General features: G+C 50.6%; 7 protein-coding genes across 7 annotated transcripts; 3 read left to right on the top strand and 4 right to left on the bottom strand.

The window, feature by feature from the left end:
• Positions 1-327: 327 nt before the first annotated feature.
• On the top strand, positions 328-1551 carry N7446_004736 (DUF3431 domain-containing protein; the record flags this gene model as incomplete). Its single annotated transcript, XM_058513485.1, has 1 exon — positions 328-1551. One exon carries the CDS (start codon positions 328-330, stop codon positions 1549-1551), a length of 1224 nt encoding a protein of 407 aa, XP_058374814.1.
• Positions 1552-2073: 522 nt separating this feature from the next.
• Positions 2074-4612, top strand: N7446_004735 (uncharacterized protein; the record flags this gene model as incomplete). The annotated part of the gene is given in 3 exon segments (XM_058513484.1): positions 2074-4027; positions 4082-4391; positions 4406-4612. 3 exon segments carry the CDS (start codon positions 2526-2528, stop codon positions 4610-4612), a joined length of 2019 nt encoding a protein of 672 aa, XP_058374813.1. The 5' UTR covers positions 2074-2525.
• Positions 4613-5185: 573 nt separating this feature from the next.
• Positions 5186-6193, bottom strand: N7446_004734 (Tim17/Tim22/Tim23/Pmp24 family protein; the record flags this gene model as incomplete). Its single annotated transcript, XM_058513483.1, has 6 exons — positions 5186-5243; positions 5327-5550; positions 5642-5855; positions 5915-5941; positions 6011-6126; positions 6179-6193. The coding sequence occupies 6 exons, from the start codon at positions 6191-6193 to the stop codon at positions 5186-5188; spliced, it is 654 nt and encodes a 217-aa protein (XP_058374812.1).
• Positions 6194-6578: 385 nt separating this feature from the next.
• N7446_004733 (rRNA-binding ribosome biosynthesis protein RPF2) lies at positions 6579-7639 on the bottom strand (the record flags this gene model as incomplete). The annotated part of the gene is made up of 2 exons (XM_058513482.1): positions 6579-7569; positions 7626-7639. 2 exons carry the CDS (start codon positions 7637-7639, stop codon positions 6579-6581), a joined length of 1005 nt encoding a protein of 334 aa, XP_058374811.1.
• Positions 7640-8499: 860 nt separating this feature from the next.
• Positions 8500-11900, bottom strand: N7446_004732 (valine--tRNA ligase; the record flags this gene model as incomplete). Its single annotated transcript, XM_058513481.1, has 5 exons — positions 8500-8786; positions 8831-9505; positions 9558-11576; positions 11667-11813; positions 11870-11900. 5 exons carry the CDS (start codon positions 11898-11900, stop codon positions 8500-8502), a joined length of 3159 nt encoding a protein of 1052 aa, XP_058374810.1.
• A 1134-nt stretch (positions 11901-13034) lies between these two features.
• On the bottom strand, positions 13035-14253 carry N7446_004731 (casein kinase II subunit alpha/alpha'; the record flags this gene model as incomplete). Its single annotated transcript, XM_058513480.1, has 4 exons — positions 13035-13133; positions 13185-13604; positions 13654-14027; positions 14139-14253. 4 exons carry the CDS (start codon positions 14251-14253, stop codon positions 13035-13037), a joined length of 1008 nt encoding a protein of 335 aa, XP_058374809.1.
• A 387-nt stretch (positions 14254-14640) lies between these two features.
• N7446_004730 (ribonuclease P subunit p30 family protein) lies at positions 14641-15637 on the top strand (the record flags this gene model as incomplete). Its single annotated transcript, XM_058513479.1, has 2 exons — positions 14641-14716; positions 14790-15637. The coding sequence occupies 2 exons, from the start codon at positions 14641-14643 to the stop codon at positions 15635-15637; spliced, it is 924 nt and encodes a 307-aa protein (XP_058374808.1).
• Between the last annotated feature and the right edge of the window lie 1312 nt (positions 15638-16949).

The raw sequence follows: 16949 nt of genomic DNA, 5'->3' as shown, positions 1-16949 counted from the left end.
GTTTCGTCATTGCGCTGCGCCAGTCACTACTCCACATCCCGTGTTTCAGGGCCAATGGACAAGATAAAGTGACCTGTCTCTTACTCTCATGGAGGTCTTTTCCTTTGACCCTTTCCTTTCACCCTTACAACCCCTTCCGAACACTCCGGAGGGCAATGAGGAGATGGTGATATTTGTGCTATGTAAGGACCCCCGGGCAAAAGCCTCGCACCTATTACCCGGCGAACAACCCCTGCCCCCCACATACACCATTGGCTGCAGTGCGACAACATGCGACACAAGGCTAACCCTACGAACAGATAATTAATAAAATAGAACACCCCGTCCATGCTTCTCCCACGGCGAGCGGTCCTCTTCCTCAGCGCCTGCTTCTTCCTCATCCTCCTTCTCACAGCCCGAAGCCTCTCTAGACCATGGCGTGAGGTCCCCCAAGTCATAGGTCTAGGCGACCTACTCCCTTCCAACAATGCCTCAGGATCAGGACCAGGAAGATGGAACATAACCCGCGGCCACACATCAAACGACCTCTACGCGCCCCCACCAAACTTCATCCCAGGCACGCCCAAACCCCCAGGCTACAAATACACAAAGACAATGGTAGTCGCCCGCACCAAAGAAGAAGACACAAGCTGGATCGCAGAGGAACTCCCAGACTGGCAGCGCGCCATCTACGTCGCCGACGACCCATCCGCACCCCTCCACCCACCCAAGAACAAGGGCCACGAAGTCATGATCTATCTCACCTACATAGTGGACCACTACGACCGCCTACCAGACGTAGCAGTCTTCATGCACTCGCACCAAGTCGCCTGGCACAACGATAACCTCTTCGGCGGCGACGCAGCCGAGCTGCTCCGCCGCCTAAACCTAAACCGCGTTATCCGCGAAGGATACATGAATACCCGCTGCGGATACGGGCCCGGCTGTCCGGCGTGGATGCACCCCGGCGCTATCGAAGAAGACGAGTCGAAGCAGGAGGAGATCATGCTCGCGCGCGCTTGGGGGGAACTCTTCCCCGACGAGGCGATTCCGAACGTATTGGCTCAGCCGTGCTGTGCGCAATTTGCGCTATCGCGGGATCGGATCCGGTCGATTCCACATGCGCGGTATGTGTATTATCGGGATTGGTTGTTGGGGACTGATTTGAGTGATTATATTACGGGGCGGATTTGGGAGTATTTGTGGCAGTATGTATTCACGGGCGAGGCTGTACTTTGTGTCGAGGAGACTGTTTGTTTGTGTGATGGGTATGGATTCTGTTTTGGGGGGGATGATGAGTTTAGGGAGTATCAGGCTCTTGAGGCTAAAGTTACTGAGTTGCAGAATGATGTGGGCGGTTGGATGTGGTTGGCTGATGACCTTGACTTTGCCGATGATGCGGTGGATTTGACTTCGCCTGCGGCTGGGGATGATGAGTCTTTGAGTCAGAAGATTGAGGGGGCGGAGAATGAGATTGTTGAGAGGCTTCAGGCTGCTGTTGAGCGTGGTAAGGACCCTAGGAACCGTGCCCTGGAGGCTGGTCGTCCCTGGAACGAGGGTGATGGGTTCTGATCTGTTTGGCTGGCCCGACTGATATCTCACCGCATGGGTGTTTGTGAATGATGATTTATACAACATTTTTTCTTGGATACTCGTTGATACACGAGTCATGCGCTTTGGGTTTACATCTTGAGATTGGATATATCCGCATTTCTGGACATCGGCAAAAGTCTCATCTGTGCCGGTATATTTCCCATTGGATTTATCATGGAGTGATTGGTTACATCTGATTTAGACATGTATTTTAGATTCTGCTTCAATATTGGGTGTATGATATTTTACAATGAAACAATAGACATTCGCAATAAGATTGCAGATAGGCATTCACTTAGTATAATAATTGGTCTATAGTGTTGAACCTGAATGTACCTGGTTACCTCAGTGCTTGGTTTATTTTGCTTGTTTGCCACTTCGGATCTATATGAGCAATGTAGAAACAATTACACTTGTTTCTTACTGTTATTTCTTGCCATACTATACATAAACATACATTATTCTACGGAGTTGACCTTAGTAAGGTTGCATTCACATGAAAGCGATAGTCACGTGATTCGACAGGGTTTGCACTGTCTGTCGTTCATTCAAACCACGCAAACATCGCATCTCCAAACCGCGCCTCTTATCGCCAACGAACGAAGCTTTTCGGCTTTGTGAATTTTCAGAGCTTCGTATTTCTTTCTTAGACGCGCGCTTTTCACCCTCTGGGGTGTGGCCAACTCTGACATTCGCACGGTGCTCTCCCAAGCTGCGTTGCCAAAATTCGAAGCTATTCGCGCGTGGATAACAACAAGAGCTTGATAAGAGCTCGATATTAACTTCTTTGACACCGGATCGGACCCTCAAGGCGCACTCAGAAGCTCCTGTTTCCAAAGCCTTTTTCGCGTCGGATTTCTACCCAACCCTCACCTGCGAAAGCAACTTTTCGTCCTATCAGCTTATCGAATTAGGGAATTAGGGCGCAAAGTGCTCTAGCCCAATTCGATACAATGAGCTCCTCCAATAACCAACCTCCTACCACCTCTTCTTCCGATATCCCCTCTCAATCAGCTGCCGCTCCTCATCTCGACCCGAATGCGCAACTGGGGAACAATGGGTATGCGCCCAACGACAACCAGCTCGCCGGATTAGTGGAGGCGGCCACCGCAGCCGCAGACCAAGATGTCTCTCAGTGGGCTGCCGCTGCCGCAGTTGCAGCAGCTGCCGGCGCAGCTGGTCATCACCACCAGCTGGACGGATATGGCGCTGAAATGCACCTTGACGACGACGGGTTTGGAGACGGAAAGTTCGCGGAGACGAACTTCGGAACTGGCATGAACAATGGCAGACATTTGCGGGTTCCCAGTCATAGTGATCACTCGCAATCCCCAGGTCTTTCCCGCACGGTTTCGAAAAAGCGAAAGAGGAATGACGATAATCTTGATCCGGCCTTGGCGGGTGCTGGTCTTTCGGGATCGCAGCAGCAGTCTCATTCCGCTCAGCAGCCTCATGGCTATGCTGGTGCTGGAGATAATATGGATATTCGTCCTGTTCAGCCTCAGTCTTTGTCGGATGCTCGTGCTGTTGGTGTGCATTCTGCTGCGGCATTGTTCCGCCAGCCTTCTAGCAATAAGAAATACACTCGGCCTCCTATCTCGAAGATGTTTTCGTCGCTTGAGATCTCGCCTGAGAACTTTTTGCATCTGCAAGCTGCTGCGAAGAATTACATGTTGAATGATGAACACCCTGAGAGGCGGGAGTGTGTTGGCCAGCGTGGAAAGGGAGATAGCGAGATGGTCAAACTTCGTCTTTGGAATTGCGTTCGTCAATTCCTCGAAGGAGAAGGCAATGGGGAGCGCTTCTTTGGAGAGAATGTTGTCAATGAGGGCATGGGTCCGAGAGCTTACATCTGGCCGCGTGACCATCACAAAATCATCTCACTGGTCATTCCTTTGCTGCGACGTATGGTCACTAACGAAAGACAACGTCAATACGCTATTGAAACTCGCAAGGGTGGTGGTGCTGATGAACGTCGTCGTCGCAAGACTGAGGATTTCTCCAATCTGAACAGCCCACGCTTCTCACCCGAGCAGCACCTCCAAATGCAGAATCAGCAACATCGTCCTGACGATATGTCGCAGTCAATGCCTCCACCTCCACCTCCCGTGCAGCAACCAACAATGGACACTACCCAATCTGTGAACATTGGTCTGACAGATCTCCTCTTGGACGGTTACACCGTTGACTGGGAGGAGATTGCCCGATGCTATGATAATTACAATCAAGGATACGAACTTGATAACCTTTGGTCTCTCTCCGGTCTCCAGCAGCCCGACTGGCGTGGAATCGTCGCTGCGGTCGACAGCCATTACCAAGTCATCCACGGCGGAGAATGCGACTGTCCACCTGCTTGCGAAGACGCAAACATCAACCGCATTATTCACGCAAACACCTGCTCGAACCTGAACTGGCGCATCGGCGGGGGGCGCAACCTTCCAGCCCGCGATGAATTGTAAGCAATCCTTTCTTCCTATACCAAAAGAATACCAGCTAACACCCCAAACAGTGCAAGCAGTATTACTCGCGATGTCTCACGCATCATACGCGAGAACATCGCGAACAGGCACGGCCACCCAACTCAAACTCAAGATGCGCACGACCAATTTCACCCCCAGCAACAGCCTTTCACACCCGTTGAGCAAACTCAGGCACCAATAACCACAAACCCCCCCCAAACGCTCAGACCTCTCTCCGCATCAACGTTCTCCAGGGCGGAAAACGCATTCTCCCCAGATTCGACCTGCCTGCCAGCCAATGCCCCAACATCGACACCGTCAAGCAAGCAATCCTCCGTCGATACCCTGGCCAGATCCCCGGTTTGCCATTCCAGGATTCAGAGGGTCTCAACATGAACACTGCCGCGCAGGAAGCGCGCGAATCAGCTGTTGTCGCCGAGTGGAGAGTCAAGGTCTGGTTGCCGGATGGGATGCTTGTTGTTCAGAGTCAGAAGGATTGGACTATTGCTTTGCTCTCGGCTGATACCGTTGACTGGATGGATGGTGATTTGAAGGTTCTTGTTGAGGTTGATGGTGAGTAGCAGTAAATGGTGTAGTCAGTGGTGCTTTGATATCTTTGCTTTTTCTGATCGATTTTTTGTACGATATCCCTGTCGTTTTGATTCTTGTATTCTTTCGAAAAATTAATTTTATCTGATACCCTTCCATGCTGTTTTACCTGATACGGCTTTGCGTACTTTACTTGGGAATTGTAAGCTGCATTTTCGGTATGAAATGGTACCTAGTCATTCAGTATTGGCCTACTAAAACACGGCTGTAAAAATACCTTGATCTTGCACGTTTTCCCCTGTTTTTGTTGTCTGCCATAACGTCTCTGCGATACATATTCAAGGTCCAAAGCTACGGATAGTCCCATGGAGTCAAGATATATCAAAGTTTATATGTTATCAAGCAAAAATATAAGAGAAAGTCCATGTCTCATAATACAGGGCGTAAGCGTAATGAGCAGGTCCTGAAATGAAATGCACAGGTCGAATGTGTCTTACGGGAAACACTAAGCACCCAAGTAACAACCGCTCTATGCGCCATATATGTCCAAAGGGGGAAAAAGAAGAAAGACGGAAAAGTAATTAAGAAACGGTCCCGCCGGGTGCTTATTTGTTGTGTATGAATAGTGTGCGGAGGGAATCCCAATGGTCAGAGTCGGCGTAGCTATAACCAAAGTTAGCATCAAAAGTGAAAGGCTTCTATTTTCCAGCGATGCTAGCGTCAGGTTATATGGAGGAGAAACATACATGTATACCATACTACTCCGTAAGCTGGAAGCCAAGGTCTCCGGGTACCACCGGAAAATGTACATGACAAAGGCCCAGGTCATACTGGCGAACACGGGCCAGGCATTATCCGTGATCTTAGTACGTGCCTCTGGTGTGATGAGGGAGGATAGAGGGTGCATGTTGGGTTGGATAGCGAGTTTGGCGAGAGCAAGCATCACACGGGCGAAAACATAGATGACGATCTAGCGATATGTTAGTTCCAGAGGTAGTCAGGAGGGAGAAAGTGGAATATAATCCCAGGTCCGCCAACATATCTGGGGTAGCTATACATACCTGCTGGCTAATACTGCCCGGCTGTCGTCCGAAAACTGCATACCCGCCCAGCAGGCCTGCAAAGAAACTATCATACCGGCCCTCCTTCCCGGCACCGCCAGGGTTGATATTCCGTAGAAGGATCATAGAAGCCTTGTATATGATAGCGAATGTGGAGAGGTTGCGCGCGTGCTGGCGAGTAGCTTTGAAAACAAGTTTGGTTTTTTCCCGTATGCTATAGCGAAAGGATCAGTTCCGCGAAAATCATGAAGCGAGCGTAGGGGAGCGACGTACGTTCCAGACCGAAACAGGAATATCATCCTACATAAAGTCCACACTGGTCAGCAATCTGTTATATCATGTTTTCCGGTTGTCCGACGGCTAACGTACACCAGCGCATGCGGAAAGCGCACTTTCGATCCGTAGACGATTCCATTGCGAGCACCCTTGACTAGGGACAGTAACGGCGCGAGTTCGGGTTTGAGGATGAGTGCATCCAGTTGGGACTGCGCGGATATCGTTAGTATCTTTGTTTATCGTGTCGTTTGCGATACCTACCAGCAGTGTATCCATGCCGCCGCTGGACCTCGGTAGGAGGTCAGATTCTGTTCGGCGGTCGATAGGGGTGGTACACCGGGACGATAGACTTAGGGATGATGGCGAACAGAAACGAACAGAGTAAGGATAGAAGGTGAAGGAGACAGGGAGGGGGACGGCACTTTACTCGGTTCCGCATTGAGAAGGGCCTCGGCATGTGAGAGCTGAGCCGACGTCATGGTCACGTGGCTGTATATAGATCTTGACTAAGGGCATCGGAGTATAGCATTATATCGATCAATATCTTTATCATTGTAGAGTTAAAAAGCTTTTCATATGCCGATAAGACTGCTCATACAGGCGCAGAAAGTATACAATCCCGTCCGGCCCAAACGCCTTAGCAAAAGAAGTAATGCAAATCTTAGTTTTTCCGTGCCCGCTTGTGGCTCTCTTCTTCCTCTTCAGAGTCATCATCCACGCTCATGATATCCTCCTCCTGCTCCTCATCGTCTGACTCCATACCCGCCCGGCGCTTGAGACCCTTCATCTTACGAGTCTGCAAGCCCGACAGATCCTGCTTGCCAAGGTGAACACGACCAATCTTGTCACCCATCGAGTCGGTGATGATGTTCTTCTTGGTGCGGGCCTCCTCATTGGGACGCTTGCCCTGCTTCATGGACTCCTTCTGAACCTCAGGAGCGGCCTGGCGTGTGCGGCCAACCTTGAAGTCGAACTTGGGGCCAACCTCCTCCAACTCAACGCGGGGAAGCTTGTGGCCGCTGCGCTTGGTGACAACTCTGTACCAACGAAGGTGGATGATGGGAGAGAGACCGGCTTGGGGCTCGTCGGCGGCAACCATCAAGACATACTGAAGACCCTCGACGTCGATCTGGTGGGTCTCCTCGCCCTTGAACATGTCGAGGAAAGTGCTCTTGAGAATGGTGTGGGCAGTTGATGTAGGGTCGTCCCAGGGGCTACCGGCGAACAGCATCATAGGGCGGAGTCCGAGACCAACGTCCATCTTAAGCTCGTTGATAGGAGGGATGGCCTCGCCGTCCCTGGCGGGCAGCAAGTTCAACTCGCACAGGTCGAGGAGTTGTGAGTTGAAGATACGGGCCAATGTGATGCAGTTGGGGCGCTTCTTGTTGTGGCTTCCAAAGGCGACCAGACCACACTCGTTCTTGTTCGCCAGGAATTCGAGGCTCTCCGAGTTCTCGTACGGGTGCAAGTTCTCATTCTTCTTGTGGAAGAGGACCGAGTAAGGCTTCGTCAGGTGATGGAAAGTCTTGAGAACGGTATCCAGGGCCTGGGGACATTTTGTGCCGTGGAAGATCAGGGTCTTCTTGGGGGGTTCGATGAGCTGGGGCTCCCGCGCTTTCAGGATGCGCGCAGTGCGCGGGTTCTTGGCCTTTCTGAAAATCAGGGTATTAGTGGAGAATTTCGATCTTGAAAGGCAGTTTGAACTTACACTTCTCTCAACATTGTGGTGTGGATAATCTGCTGAAAGGCTCGTAGCAAAAATATCAAAAGAGCGGAAAAGTTTTGGATCGATGGCTTGGCACTGCTATCGATAAGGGATATTGTCACGTGGGGTCTGTCTGCTTTCTCGTTACCACTCACAGTGGCGAAAAGTGGGCCGTCTTACATCAACTGGTTTCCTGGTCTAGCGGTTATGATTTTCCGTTAACAATTGCCTCAAGCAAGTGTTCCGGAAAGGTTCTGGGTTCGATTCCCAGGGAAACCATTTTTTTTGTGTTTTTCAGTTTTAGCTTAGCTTAGCACTCAGCAGACTTCATTGTTTTCTTAAGAGATTATTCTTTTGATTGTGCTTTTTTCAGTCTGGGTATTTCAAGGAACAAACCGTTTTTATACCATGATGCATAGCAAGGGGATGGTTAGCCACATATTTATATATTTTGGCTGTTGATTGTTCGCTGTAGCAGTATCTTATAATGCTAATTTCTCCGTCTTTTTACCTTTCATCACTCCCCTGAAATCAATTCCCACCAAACCTGATCAGTCTGTCGAGGAGGCTTTTCAATGCACTGCTAGGAGACAGTATGGCAAGCTTGCTCTTGGAGTGCATTAAGCTTAGACCGGCGAGGATAATGAATACCCAGGGAAAGAGAAAGCCTTCTAACGGGAAAGTTTCTGCATGACCTACGTACATAATCCATATTGTTCCAGGTCTCCTTGAAGCATTCTGTTTCTTTTCAATACTAACATGTCAATACGGAACAGTTATGCACGAGTAAGTTAGCAGAATGTTACCCATGGAGGGAACAGTTTAACAAGAGGGAATCAATTCATTTATTTTGTATCTTTAACCACACATGTATATTTCACTCCAAGCGCAGCTTCTCAAACTCCTTAATCTGCTCCTCAAGACGAGCAGCTTCACTCTCAGCATCACGAAGACGCTTCTCCTCAGCCTCACGAACCTCAGCCTTGACCTTGTCCTTCCAGCCAGGGCCGTTCATGATACCCTGAGACTTGCGAACAGTCGAGAGAGCCTTGTCGAGACTGGCCTTGGCCTTCTCTTCTTGCTCGAGGGCGACCTCCTTGGAGACGCGGAGGTAGACGGCGGCCTCGGCACCGACGGGGGCAACAACACAGCCGGATGGGGGTTCTTGTTGTCTGGGCCGAGGTGGGTCAGCTCGCCGAGGGTCTTACCACCTAGAGACTTAATAGTGGTCATCTGCTCGGAGATGGTCTTCTCGCTGGTGGCATCGTAGGTCTGGATGATGATGTCGCCCTGGGTCTTGACGTCGTACTGGGCCAGAATTGAGCGGATGGCCTTGGAGGAGTTGAGGATGAGCTCGTAGGCGTCGGCGGCGGCGGGGTCATCGAACTCGGCAATGTATTCAGGGTACTTGGCCTTCATGATCGAGATGGTCTCGTCCCCTGCGCGGCGGGGAAGACGCTGCCACAGGTGCTCGGTGACGAAGGGCATGATGGGGTGGATCATGGTCAGAGCACCGTCGAGGGCAGTGTAGAGGGTCTGCTTGGCAGACTCCTGGGTCTCGGGCGAGGCCTCGGCGGCCAATAGGTACTTGGAGTTCTCGAGGAACACATCGCACAGTTGGGCGTACCAGTATTGGTAGGAGATCTGGGCGGTTTGGGAGAACTCGCGCTGCTCAAGGGCCTCATTGATTTCCTTGGCGGCAGCGTTGAACTTGTGCAGAATCCAGCGCTCGGAGAGAGATTCATGGCCAGTCTTCTTAACAGCAGCCTGGGGCTTGAAGTCATCACCCAGCTTGCCAAGAACGAACTTGGTAGCCTGGTAGATCTTGTTACAGAACCTACGGTAGCCGTGAATAACCTGGATATCGAATGCAATATCACCACCTGCGAGCTGTTGTTAGCGAATGATATAAGAACGGACATCAAATATACATACCTCCGGTGGTGTAAGAAACAAGGGCGAAGCGGAGAGCGTCAGCACCGCACTCGGGGATACCCTTGGGGAAAGCCTTCTTCTGGTACTTGGTAGCAGTGGCAATCTCCTTATCGGCAATGTTACCCAGCTGCAGCTTGTCGTGGAGAGTCTGCAATTGGATACCCTCCATGACATCCAGAGGATCAATAACGTTACCCAGAGATTTGGACATCTTACGGCCCTCGGAATCTCTGATCAGTGAGTGACAGTAGACCTCCTTGAAGGGAATCTTGCCAGTCATCTTAATACCTAGCATGATCATACGAGCGACCCAGAAAAAGAGAATATCCCAGCCAGTCTCCAAAACGGAGGTAGGGTACAGGTTCTCGAAGTCGTGGGTCTGGCGGGGCCAGCCCAGAGTAGAGAAGGGCCACAGACCAGAAGAGAACCATGTGTCGAGAACATCGGGATCCCGGACCAGAGAGAAATTCTTACCGGGGAACTTCTCCTCGGCCTTCTTACGGGCATCCTCTTCAGTGCGGCCGGTAACCCATAGGTTGCCGTCGCTGTCATCGCCATCCTCGCCCTCGATCTTGACGAAGTAGGCAGGGGCCTGGTGACCCCACCAGAGCTGACGGGACAGACACCAGTCATTCAGGTTGCGCATCCAGCGGAAGTAGCTCTTCTCGGCGGACTCGGGGCGAATGATGATATCACCGTTCTCGACCGCCTCGATGGCAGGCTTAGCCAAGCTCTCCATCTTCATCCACCACTGGGGCTTGAGGATGGGCTCAATGACATCGTTGGACTTGGCACAGCGGGGAACCTTCATGGGGTTGTGCTCCCACTTCACGTACAGACCCTGCTCCTTGAGGGCATCGATGACCTTGTAACGGGCATCGAAGCGCTTCATGCCGGCGAAGGGACCACCGTGCTTGTTGAAGGTACCGTCATCGTTCATGACGGAGATGAACTCCAGGTTGTGGGCCTTACCACGGTTGAAATCATTGAAATCGTGGGCAGGGGTGATCTTGACAGCACCAGTACCGAACTCGGGGTCGACCTCCTTGTCAGCAACAATAGGAAGCAGACGGTCCACGAAAGGATGACGGGCATTCTTGCCAATGAGGTGCTGGTAGCGCTTGTCGTCGGGGTGAACAGCAATACCAGTGTCACCAACCATGGTCTCGGGACGAGTGGTAGCAATCTCAATGCGCTCCTTGCTGCCATCAATCTCGTAGCAGAAGTGAGTCAAGACACCAAATTCGACCTTCTTGTCGTAACCGGGCACATCGAGAAGTGTGCGGCCCTCGATCTCCTTGTTCTCAACCTCGAGGTTAGACAGAGAAGTGTTCAAGTGCACACACCAGTTGACGAGGCGGTTGGCACGGTAGATGATACCCTCCTCGTGCAGACGAACGAAGGTCTCGGTCACAGCAGCGGACAGGTTGGGGTCCATGGTGAAGGCCTCACGGCTCCAGTCGAAAGAACCACCAACACGGCGCAGGGCGTTCTTGATGTTCTTGTGGTACTCGTCCTTCCAGTCCCAAATCAGACCAACCATGGCCTCACGGCCAATGTCGTGACGGGTCTTCTTCTCCTTCTTCCACAGCATCTTCTCGACAACACTCTGGGTGGAGATACCGGCGTGGTCCATTCCAGGAAGCCACAGTGTGGTCTTGCCCTTCATTCTTTGCCAACGGATCATAGTGTCTTGCAGGGCGTTGGTCAGGGCGTGACCCATGTGAAGAGAACCGGTAACGTTAGGAGGGGGAATAGGAATAACAAAGGAACCCTCGGACTTGACCTTGCCATCAGGGCCAAATTCGGGCTTGAAGAGATCACGCTCCTCCCACCAATCGAGACGGCCAGCCTCGATAACATGAGGATCGTATGCATCGGTGGTCTTTTCCTTCTCGGGCTTGGCCTTCTTGTCGGCCTTGGGAGGTGCGTCCTTGGTGGCAGCAGCCTTAGCAGCCTTGGCCGCTTGCTTCTCTTTAAACTTCTTGTCCTTCTCGGCCTTCTTGCGCTCCTTTTCCACTATAAGCCGTCCAATGTATTAGCGAATGCCCATAGTATCATGGTCCATACGGACGAAAGGGACCAGCTGTCAACCTGGTTGTAACATACACTCCTTCTCGGTCTTCACCTTGGGAGCGGCATCGCCACCCTGGTGCTGGCCCTGGGCGTCCTTTGCGGCGGCATCGGCGATCTGGGTGCGCGTCTGTTCGTCGACCTGAGGGGGTGCGCTGGTAAGGGGAGCCGTAGGCTCACCCGCTGTTCGAGTAACATGCATGAGCTTCTGCGACACTGTAATGAGTCATTGTACTCACTGGGATTTTGGGAGGCAGAGTTCTGAGCCATCCTGGAGAATGCACGATAGTGAGGAGTAAATCTCCAAGGCGCCGATCGCGCCACGAACCGCCGGATAAGTATCTTGAGAGATGGAGAGATACAAGGAGGGGTGGTTGTGCGAAATGCGGGCAATTAAATTTCCACGGTGGGTGAACGAATGAGAGCGCGGGGCTTGGTGGGAGGTTCGGTGCCCAGGTGGAGTCGGACGAAACGCGCTTATATGCAAGAGTCACTCAACTGACGATTATTGGGGTTTTATATTCCTTTTCTGCATGCGCATTGTAATTTGTTTTCTTTTCTCCGCCAGACGTTGCGATAAAGCCCTCACGTGATACGCTGGAGCCAACGGGCGATCTGAGTACCACGATCTATAACTATAGACTTGGAGTACTGGCATGGTCGCATGACATTTTTGGTCTTATATACCGGATTGTCTAGTCAAATTGACATGTTGTAAGAGATAATACTTTGGTTGTCAACGAATAAGGCCCTACACTACGATCTACTTGCATATATCCATCATGTCAAGGTTCTATAGCAGATTTTGGATTTTTTTGGTCATCCACATGTTTCATTCATATGATAGAGTGTAATAAGATGCAATGCATTGTCTTGTAAAAGAGCCCTCCTTGAAAACAATAACTAAGCCAAAGAGCACCCAGCAGAAAGGCCATAACACCAATTCAACTAAGGGAGAAATCAATTAAAAGGAACCCACGAGCAGCGCTATACAAATAGAAAAGATGAAAGAGAAGAGTAGCCCATCTAAGACGCTGATTTATCACGCTCACTGACACGCCAAACGACCCAGGCGATGAGAGGGTCTAAAAGACCCAGCAGATTAAATGTCATGATGTCTTGTCATCAAAGTCGTCTTCGTTCATTTGATCGATTGCCGCAGCCCCTTCTGTTGAAGGGCCTGATAAAGATTGGAATAGGGTGGATAGGGTGGTTACGAAGACCAAGCTCCTTTCATGTTGTCGACCACCGTCGTACCGTTCATTACGACAGGTTTCAAATGCAAAAGGGAGTAAATGTCTAAGATTCCTGGCGCAATCTTGATGGCAGCATGCGGAGAACTCGGAACTCGGGCATTGCAAGGGGGTGATTGAAGCCATGGTCATCAACGGTTCATGTGAGAACTCAGGACTGGGTAACGTTGTTGTGGCTGAGAGCCTGTGCGTCGGCACGCACGGGGTCGAAATATGCATGCCCCATGGCTTCCTGAGCAGTCAAGCGTTCCTATATAGTGGGTCAGTAAAACACATGAGTGAAGATAACAAAATAACTTACAGCATGGTCGTATCGCAGAAGCTTGTCAAGGAAGTCAATGGCCTCATCGCTGACAAAACGCTGGTTCTCAGCATTGACAAATGAATGCCACGGCTTGCGAGGGAAGCGAGAGAGAATGTCATCATATTGCGGGTCCAGCTCGATGTCGTACTTGTCCAAGTACTCAAAGAGCTCCTCGGTTCCAAGAACCTTGGCAATCTTGACCAATTGGTCGGAGTTGCTGTTTCCGTGGAAGAAAGGCTCCTTGCGGAAAATCATGGATGCGAACATAGCACCCAGAGACCACATATCCAGAGAATAGTCGTATTCCTGGAAGTCAACCAGTAACTCGGGACCCTTGAAGTACCGAGAAGCAACACGGACGTTGTATTCCGTGCCCTTGTGGTAGAATTCTGCCAGACCCCAGTCAATCAGGCGAAGCTAGAAAGTGTTAGAATCACTCTCCGCTTCAGTCGACTGCTCCACTAACCTTGCGCTTCTCATGATCAATCATGACATTGTGGGGCTTAACATCACGGTGCATGATACCCTTGCTGTGGCAGAAATCGAGCGCCTTCAGCAACTCGTAAACATAGAAGCGGACGTCATAGTCGGAAAAGCGGGGATATAGGGTGCGGAAGTCGGTATTGTTGATAGCTTCGAAGACCAGGCTGGGGGTCTTGCTCTGGTTATCGCGAACAACATCCAGCAAAGCAACAACGTTGGGCCCACCGGCAAGATTCTGAAGAATCTTGATCTCACGCTTGATCTTCTTCTTCTTCACGGGCTTGAGAACCTTGATAACGCACTTCTGGTAGTTGACGACGTTGATGCCTTCGAAGACCTCAGAGTACTTTCCCCGACCTGGTAACGAAAAAGTCAGCAAACCTTGATCTATCAATCCAGCTGCAGTCTAGTATTTGCGACGCAGTCTTCCGATATGCCACGGAATGGCGTGATCTGATCATATCTTACCTATTTTGCGAACGATTTCATAATTTTCCAGGACACCCCACGAGATGTTGACACTGTCGTAGTCCCAGTAGGACCGAGGCATATGCTCGTTGACATCAGCATAGACACGCGCCATATTGACGATAGCAGGCGGTTTCCGAGTGCGCCCACAATTGAAAGATGTGCAGCGGGGTCACGAGGGGCACGGCCGTGTGACGAGAAACGGGGAGGTGAGTCGACTTGAAAGGCAGAGAGCAGCAAGCCCAGGAACGATCAAGCCCAAACACAAAGCTCGCAAGAGACCTGGAGCAATGGGATAGACGGAGTGAGATATTATGATGATCCGTAGAATGAGATCCCAGAGTCACGGGACCGAGGGTTTGTGGGGAGCCGGTCGAAAGCGGTTAGGCACGGATCAATTGTTGATCCGACAGATTTTCTGATTGCCCTTTTGGGACAGTTCGATGTGATCAAGTTGAAGAGTCAAGAAGATAGGCAGGGCTGGCCTCCTTTTAAATCCAACATGTTTTACGACTTGAATGTCCCTTACAGCCCGGATGACCCAGAGGTGCCCCACACTCTCAACTTCCTCGCTGAACGTAAGTCATTCATTCCGATCTCCGGCACAGGATCCGCCTTGGGAGCACATGAGAGACTAACCTGACTCGCTAGTTGGTTACACCACCGTTGCTTTGTCTCAAACAATCAACGGGAAGCTTCCTGCGAGCCTCACCCCACCTCATCTCCCAGCGAACCCGCCGAAATCACTCCAACTGCTGACCCGGTTGAACCTGACTCTGGCCGACCCCGCGCAGAATCAACGGCTGGCCGTCTTGACTCAAGCTTACGATCTGGTTGCGCTCCGTCCCACAAACGAGAAGTCCCTGCTAAATGCCTGTACGAATCTGGAATGCGACGTGATCTCGGTGGATCTTTCCGTGAGACTGCCATATCATTTCAAGTTTAAAATGCTATCTGCAGCAATCTCACGTGGAGTCCGAATCGAAATCTGCTATGGACCAGGGATCACAGGGAGTGGTCTTGATGCGCGGAGGAACCTCATCGGGAATGCAACGTCCTTGATACGGGCAACACGCGGCCGAGGTATTATTGTGTCGAGCGAAGCCCGGCGGGCGTTGAGTCTACGAGCCCCGTGGGATGTGATTAACCTTACCTGTGTCTGGGGGTTGTCACAAGAGCGTGGAAAGGAAGCAATCTGCGAAGAGACGAGGAAGGTCATCGCGTTGGCCAAATTAAAGCGTACCAGCTGGCGAGGTATCGTTGATGTTGTCCATGGTGGTGAGAAGGTCAAAGCCGAGAGTGCTGCGCAAAACCAGAAAGCCGCACCAAAATCGAGAGAACCTACAGAGTCAGACACCGGGGCTGATAACCTCAAGCGAAAGGCCTCTATCAGCTCTGAGCCCATTGCCGAGGACCCTGACAAGCCTCTATCGAAAAGGGAAATCAAGCGACGAGCCAAGAAAGCCAAATTTGATGCCAAGGGAGGAAATGCTACCTGAATCAACTTTAGCATGCTGCTCTCAGTTTGCTGGCTTGTGTGGAAATGAACTAGTGACTGTCGGCACCTCTGATAAAATCCAGCGCCACGAGAAATTCGTTTCTCTACCACCAAAAAAAAGCCAAGGGAGCCGGCCTCCTCAGGCTTCCTATCGGCGTGGGTGATATGCTGTGAGCATGTTTGGCCTTGACTCCGGTGGTGGTTGCCTGAGGCCATTTTGAACACTCAGCGTGAGCCCAAATATTTCCTAGTACACTAGGATGAGAAGATGATGCAAATCCTGTCCCAAAAGATAGCTTTAGGTCATCCGGTGGCAACTTGTTATCTTTCCAAGAGTGTTCTCAAGCTTCTATTGATGCTCTATTGGGCTTTCAAAATTGAGATTCAAACCCATTATCACACATTAAACTACCATATTCACTTTTACAATTAACATGTTCTATATTAACTCTACATATACCCACCTGCTCTTGTATAGTTTAACTCATATGGTTCAATTCCCTGTTGAGAACGCAGTGTAGAGCTAATCTCGGTGCTTAATCGATGTCCTATGGTAGCGCTATAGGGTTTCAAACATTTACATTATCCTGGTGGGCAGATGCATTGTGTATAAATTCAAGCGGACACCCGATATGTTTGCTCTTTTCCCTCTTCCAAACCATTCATCCTCCTGCAACCGTCTCGAACTCACTCCGAGGAAATGGAAGATATCTAACCCAATCCCTTACGACACAGTCGACCAGGTCGAGCAACAACCCAATGGCTCCATTCAGGCCACACCCTCGTCACGTTGATCCTGATGGATCCTGATTTCTTTCATTTTCAAATGTTCTATGATCTTTAAGCGGGCAACAAGGATTGCTAAGAAGGAAGGAAAGGCAACTCTATCACAGAATGTTTACGAGCCCCTTACCAATTTCCAAAAGTGTAGTAGGTACTTAAACTAACCACTCAAGAAGTTTAAGAAATTTGGCTAATTATGCAATCTCAGGTGGCATTGAACAAAAAAAAAAAAAAAAAAAAAAAAGGATATCTGGCAAAGTTAGCAAATTCTTTGGAACGTCACCTGGAGCAGCTCTTGGATAGCCTATACTAGTGAATGCGATGGAAACTATCTAGAGCTTTTTTGAAGAAGATGGCTCAGAACAGTATGTCCCGTCAGATTAAAACAGTCCCATCTGAGCCAAAACGTCGCTCAGTCTCTGTTTATCTTAAAGCACACGCCCCTAAGCGTATCGTATCTTTGATAAAGACGTGGTAACCGGGTTCCAGATGCCCCGGGTCCAAAGAGTATCCAAAATGTCGCAACTCAA

This window comes from Penicillium canescens (genome assembly GCF_028828765.1).
Source record: "Penicillium canescens strain IBT 15451 chromosome Unknown utg000003l_segment0_segment0, whole genome shotgun sequence".
Classification (NCBI taxonomy): Eukaryota; Fungi; Ascomycota; class Eurotiomycetes; order Eurotiales; family Aspergillaceae; genus Penicillium; species Penicillium canescens.
The sequence above is the reverse complement of the archived record's forward strand: the minus strand, read 5'-3'. Positions and strand labels throughout refer to the sequence as shown.